The sequence below is a fragment of the Solanum verrucosum genome, unplaced genomic scaffold (assembly GCF_900185275.1).
Source record: "Solanum verrucosum unplaced genomic scaffold, falcon-dt-bn FXZP01000159.1, whole genome shotgun sequence".
NCBI classification, from domain to species: domain Eukaryota; kingdom Viridiplantae; phylum Streptophyta; class Magnoliopsida; order Solanales; family Solanaceae; genus Solanum; species Solanum verrucosum.
The window spans coordinates 2,086,172-2,092,878 of NW_026020705.1; the positions used below are offsets into that span (position 1 = coordinate 2,086,172).

General features: G+C 38.2%; 1 protein-coding gene across 1 annotated transcript; it reads left to right on the plus strand.

The window, feature by feature from the left end:
• Positions 1–4,551: 4,551 nt before the first annotated feature.
• On the plus strand, positions 4,552–5,437 carry LOC125812438 (uncharacterized). The gene is made up of 2 exons (XM_049491926.1): positions 4,552–4,833; positions 4,919–5,437. The coding sequence occupies exons 1-2, from the start codon at positions 4,552–4,554 to the stop codon at positions 5,435–5,437; spliced, it is 801 nt and encodes a 266-aa protein (XP_049347883.1).
• Positions 5,438–6,707: the final 1,270 nt, after the last annotated feature.

The window sequence follows — 6,707 nt, forward strand, 5'->3', positions numbered from 1 at the left end:
TGGGCCCAAAGAAATGATAGGCGAGTCACCGATGAGCTCGGTGAACCCGATTTGTATCGTCGTTTGGATTCCCAAATTAACTGGGGGATTCTGTAAAAATTGATGAAGAATGTAATTGCTCGGCGTGACACCGAATGGTTCGTCGCTCACGACTAATGTCGCCGAGTGGCCAAGAACTGGACGGTTTTTCATGCAAAAGGTTTAAAAGTTTCAATTTCCTACGCTCTCCCTCATTTTCAAACTTTACAAACTCACACAAAGTTTTACTTTCAATATCGTTACATCTCTATTGTATTTTCGTTATTGAATTGTGCTCGGATCTGGAATGCGTTGCCGCCTAGCATCTTAGCAGCATCTTAATCCGCATCTAAGGTTGCTTTTCGAGCCCTAAGTTCCTTTTATCAAAAGTTTTGCTCAAATGCAATGACATTATTTCAATAATGTGTGCTGGTCCTCTCTGGTAGGATTAGAATTTTTGTTTGCTTTCTTTGATTTGATAATATTGACCGTTCTAAGTTAAATAGTTGATCCCTGAAAATTGTGGCCTATAGTGGATGAAAAATTGTGGGTTATGCATAAGTGTCGCTGGGTCTTAGCCTAATTTGGCAATTGCATATTTTGATTTTGCTTTCGAGGGTTACGGGGTTGAATTCGAGAAGATGGGTTGAAAATAGGTACGTTGAGCCATTTGGCGAACTGAGTTGAGCTTGCCGAACCACTCGACGGTTCGCCTAACGTCCCCATCTCGCCTTTAATTTAATGATAAATATGTTGTTGATTTTGTAACTTTCGGTGAAAAGACTGATGTCACCAAACGCACTCGACGTCTCGCCGAAAGACCGCTTGTTCACCCTTTGGCTGCACCGTTGTATCCTCTGTGCATTGGACTAGGTGAATCACCTAAGTGGTTGCGCATTTCGCCAACTGGTTCGGTGGAGTTTTTCTGCAGATGAACTTCTATGTTTTTGTTCAGATATTTTTTAACTCTTTCCCAAAGTTATGTAGATATGGTTAGACCAAAAGTAGCTGGAAGAAATAGGCCAACCCGATAGATAAGAGAAAAAAATTTCAGGAAAGGTACAAGTGAAGTGAATCCTCCCAAGATGGGAAATGAGGGCAAAAAGCCTAGTTCCAGCAAGAGATCTATCCCCCGAGATCCCACTGTCTGTTCGTGGACTCGTGGATTTTGTACAGTTATACATTCCTTCTTGGCGGCTCATGACTTGGACAATTTCAGCAAGCCAATTGTCGCTGAACCTTCTGAAGTAGCTCCGGGGACTATTATTCAACCCCTGACTGACACATCGGGCACTTGTGCCCAGACAGATAGAGCGACTGTGTAGACAGGAGTTTTCTCTACCTCCCTCTCTATTTTTCTTTATTCTAAATTTGGGATATTATGTTGATTGCATTTGAGGACAAATTGCTTTTATTTGTGGTGGGGTGAAGCCCACCTTTCTGTGTTATTCGTGAATTGTGTTTCGTTTATGTATTTAGGTTGGAAGCTATAATTGTGTTAAATACTGCTTTCGTGGAAGGTTTGAGCTTATGGCTCCGTGTTTTCCGTGTTTTAAATTGTAAAATGATTTTGACCCTTCCAAAATTTTTTTGCCACCCCTTCTTTGTTGAATGTGGCTATTCCTTCACAAATTTGAGTATCAGTTCCGATCAATACCGATGACTTGGATAGTGCTTATAATCGAACAAACTTGAATGTGCGGCTACAATGAGGCCAAATGAAGGTGCATAGACAATATGTGAACTCTTTGCATCTCATTGTGATTAGCCAATGATCAAATCGAGTCTCTTGTGATGATCGTTGCACACTAGCGAAAGTGTGGAGTCTTGTTTGACTTATAATGTCAATGCCTAGTGTGATGAGCTTACCTGTGAACTATGCATGATGGATCCTAGAATTTGTCCCGTTGGTCTGGTCAACTAAGTGATGTTATCTCTTGATATGATCTTAGGCAACTTCTAAGAGTGTGAGCGAATTTGATATATACCTCTTTTGTGGCCTACCTTGTGAGTGTGTGAACTGCTTTTGAACACCCCTCGAGCCTTACCTTTCTTTGGAAGAAACTTGATGAAAACTAGACCTCTCTTAATCCACTACCTATAATCCTCTTGATTTGTGGTTGATTAAATAGCCAACTTAGGCCAAAAGCCTAAGTTGAGGGTGTGGCGAAAAGAAAAGGGAAAGTCAAGAAGTGCAAGGAAAGTCTCCTTTAAGCCATGGTGTTGAGAAAAATGGAACCCCTCCATATAAAAAAAGAGAGAAAAGAATGGAAAAGAAAGTTGTGGATTAAAGTACAAAAGAAATGGGGTTTCCAAATAATCCATGAAGAGTGAATAATAGGATGACTTATGAGCACTAAAGAGAATGATGAAGGAAAAGGAAAGGAAGTGTTGTGAACGCCACATTTCATGAGGATGAAAGTCATTGAGCCTAAAATGACCATACCTTTACGCTCACCCCCATTACAAGCCTTGAAAGGACCTTTTGGATCTTGAGTGATCTGAAGCAAGTGTTGATTGGAAAATACGGGCAAATCTATGGGTGAAATTATGCATTGTGTTCTTCTTTGTAAGTGTGAGAGTTGCATCTGATTCTGAAGCTTTAAAATGTGAACCATTGTGTGAATATGGAATCATTCTTTGTGTGAGGGCATTTGAACACTATAGTTGAGCTTGAACTTGAATTTGAAGCAAGTATTGTAAGTTCAAGATTCTTTTCGAATGGTAAGTCATAACTTGAAACTTTGAGTGCACATTTGATCCTTTCATGAGTAAGTTAAGTCTTGTTGTGTACATTTATGATTGATTCTTGTATAACACTGTTTGAGACACCCTTTTTGAACAGTCGAACTAGAGTTTGCTTGAGGACAAGCAAGATTTTAAGTTGTGGGTGTTGATGAGTCCACAAATTGGACTCATTTAAGGCTATATTTTGATAGAATTAGTGTCCTCAAATACATATTTTGTCTTAATATTTGATGAAAACCCTTAAGTTTCAGGTATTTGGAGTTGGAAGGAAACATGGACACTACTTAGCAAAAAGGAACAAAGGCAGCTTAAAGAACGAATAAATGAAGATTTGAGAATCGCCGAACCCATTCGGCGAGTCGCCAAAAGGTCTTATCCTCTCCTTTTGTTCCACTGTGCTGAGCCCTGAAAGAAATGATCAAATCGGCGATGAAAAGGTGCAGTTGGCGTGTCTCCAAGTAGTTCTGCAAAGTAGTACTATGTCGCCCAATGATCCAAAACATGACGATGTTGAAGGATAGAGCAAGACGGTGATAAAACCTACCAAAGGGCGGATCGCCGAGTTGATCGATGATCTCGACTAATGGCGCCAAATGATCCGCTGCAGCATAAATTTTTAAAAACTCTAAATACTCGTTGAGAGTTGTAACTTAATATCAGATTTTTAATATATAATTTTTAACATAGAATTTTGAGTTCTAAGTTTGGAGAGGGTTTTGAAGAACTTGAAGATTCAAAGGGTTTCAACTCCAATATTTTTGACTTGGGTCTTGTGGATTATTCACTCTTTTCTTGTTTTGAGACTTAAATCTTCATACCCATTTGGATGCAAACTCATATTGGTATAAATTTCTATCTCTTTTACATGTCTAGCTAAAACCCCAATTCTTGGGGTGTGATTTTGTGAATATGGGTTAGATTATCTGTTGGGTCTTGCTTGTTGATGATTTATTTGTTGTTTAGATGTGATTTCATTTAGTAGTTGTGGTGGAACTTAATGAAATTGTAGTTTCAAATACGATTTCACCTTTGTTTTTTTGGCTTGCAAGAGAGAGATGTCGTAAAATTAAGACTACTGAATTGATGGCCGGTGGGATTGGGTCGACATCAGGTTTAGCTCGAGAGAGTGAACCCTATTCCTTCTCCCAGACACTCTTCTCGAGAGAGTGAGTGGGCTAAGGCAGAGGTTTTTCTTCATGCGGCAACTCGGTGTTCGAGAGAACCGAGTTGATTCGGGGTAAGTTGCTCGAGGGAGAATTTACCCCTACTATAGTCTTGCGTAGTCACAAATATTCAACATATTTATTATCAAAAACATGTACCCAATAGTTTAGTTTATCCCGTATTCCTATCACATCCCAAGAATCCCCTCTCCTTGATTAGTACTCATATTTTCGCTGATTTTTGTTTACTTGTGACAAACCCCTATTGTTAATTGACACTCTTATCTCACCCCTTTGATTTAACATGTTATTATTCGATAATGTTTTTAGCTATGACTAGTTAGGACTAAATTTTATATTTCTATTAATTCTCAAAACCACTCCCTTGGGACTCGACCCCAACCCTTGCTTGGGTTACTTTACTATTGTACCATCGTAGACACTTGCATTGGAATTTTTGTCTTGAATAGGCAATAATCAGCAGCAGATGAATCATTTGTCTAGTACAGTGAACCCATATAAGCCTGGCACACTTCCTAGCAACACCATCCAAAATCCGAAGAATGATGGGCATTGTATGACAGTCACTACTCGATGAGGTAAGCAGACCATTAATCCACCTATGCCGTCTGAGGTTGAAGGTGAGGTTAGTAAAAATGATGATGATGATGAGATTGAGGTTACTGGAGAGTCCAAGAATGCTACAGAGAAGGAATTGGAGATAACCCAAAAAGTTGTTCCCATGCCTAGACCTCTACCTCCATTGCCACAGAGGTTAGTGAAGAAGACGGAAGAGGGGAAATACCGCAGGTTTATTAGTATGTTGAAGCATATTTCCATCAATGTTCCATTGATAGAAGCTTTGGAGCAAATACCTGGGTATGTGAAGTTTATGAAAGATTTGGTGACGAAGAAAAAGGGCCGTGAGTTTTGAAGATGATGATAGGTTGCAACATTGTAGTGCTATTGCTACAAGATACCTTGTGCAGAAAAAAGAGGATCCTGGTGCCTTAATTATTCCATGTACTATCTGGTTGTTGCATTTTGCTAAGGCGTTGTGTGATCTGGGTGCTAGCATTAATCTGATGCCTTTGCCTATTCACAAGAAGTTGGGTTTAGGAGATCCAAAACCGACTGCGATGCGATTGCTCATGGCCGATAGAACTGTGAAAAGGCCCATTGGTGTGCTCCAAGACGTATTAGTGAATGAGGAGTTTTTTATCTTTTCGGTGGATTTTCTGATACTTGATTATGAGGTTGATTTTGAGGTTCCCATTATCCTTGGGAGACCATTCCTTTCCACTGGGCGTGCCTTGGTCGATATGGAGAAAGGGCAGATGAAGTTCCAATTGAATAATGAACAGGTTAGTTTCAACATTTGCAGATCCATGAAGCAGAGTAGTGAGCTCAAGTATGTATCAGTGGTTAATCATAATGTAGAGAGTGGTTCTGAGGTGCCTATTGAAGAGAGGTTGGGTGTTGATGCACTAGCAGCGGTAAAGAAGTAAAGTATATTGTTTCCACTATCTTTTAGTAGGACCCATTTTTTTGTCGGTAATATCTTAGCCGTCCATTTGTATGCCTAAGATATAAAGGCAAACTATCTGATGCCTCTAAAGGCATAACATTCCATTCATATTGTCCGAATGGGACATTGAAAGCAGTTTTATACTTGTCTTTTTCTGAAATTTGAATTTGCCAGAATCCTGATTTCATATCAAATTTGCTGTAAATGTTGGCTTTAAAAGTTCTTTTTTAAAGATCTTGTTTGTTAGGTATGGGGTACCTGATCCATTTTAAAACAGAATTAATAGGCTTGTAATTGATTACAAGTCTTGGTGCTCCTCTTTCTTTCTCTGCGTTTTTGTTGACATAGAAAGCAGAGCAACTCCAAGGGGATTTAGAAATCCTAATAATCTTATTTTTTAAAAGAGTATCAATCTCCTTTTAACAAAATTCCATCATTTCATGATTCATCTGAATAGGTCTTGCCTTAGTAGAAATAGCATGTTCATTGAATCCTTTAATGTATGGTAAATCAACTATATGTTTCTTACGTTCCCAAAAAGCATTAGGAAATCAGAACATATTTCTTTTTCAATTTTTTCTTGAAGATTAGGTATCTTAGTAACTATCTCCGGGGTTTTTAAAATCTGTTTGATTTTCTTAACACGAATTTCATAATTTAAAAAGGTGATATGTTGTGAAAGGTTATTAATTTTGAAAACAGTGTTTTCTCTTACAAAATTATTTTCATCTTGTGAAAGGGTTTTAACAAAAGGAAAATGTAAATCTTTTCCAAGAATAGTAGTAGTAAAGTCATCAAGGTCAGTAAAATAAGGTTTTATCTGAGTGATAAAAGGTATTCCAAGAATAATATCTTCATTGATATCTTCAGTAATAACAAAATCATTTGTTAGACAAATGCCATTATTGCAAATATGAGCATTAGAGAGCTTGTAATTTATTTTCAAATGTTCTCCTGTAGCAGAGTATAGTTTTGAAGTACTTGTTTGTAAATACTTGGTTGGAACAATACCTTTTACAATGCAATTCCTATCTGCACCACTGTCAAGCGAAGCACTTTTGTGAATAAAAAATGTTTACTAACGACTATTTTTACAAGTATATGATGACTCTGAGGTCTAATAGAAGAAATTACCGTTACTCCTGGTGCTGCAGAGGAGGAGGTGTCATTACCTGTATTGGTAACAAAAGGTTCAACTAAATGATCATTATTGATATTGGAGGGATCAATACCAATGTTATCATCAAGGT

Coding starts and splice junctions, on each gene's coding strand:
- LOC125812438 (XM_049491926.1), top strand. CDS start 4,552: ATGCCGTCTGAGGTTGAAGGTGAGGTTAGTAAAAATGATGATGATGAT. Junction 4,834..4,918: donor TGAAGTTTATGAAAGATTTG/GTGACGAAGAAA, acceptor TACCTTGTGCAG/AAAAAAGAGGATCCTGGTGC.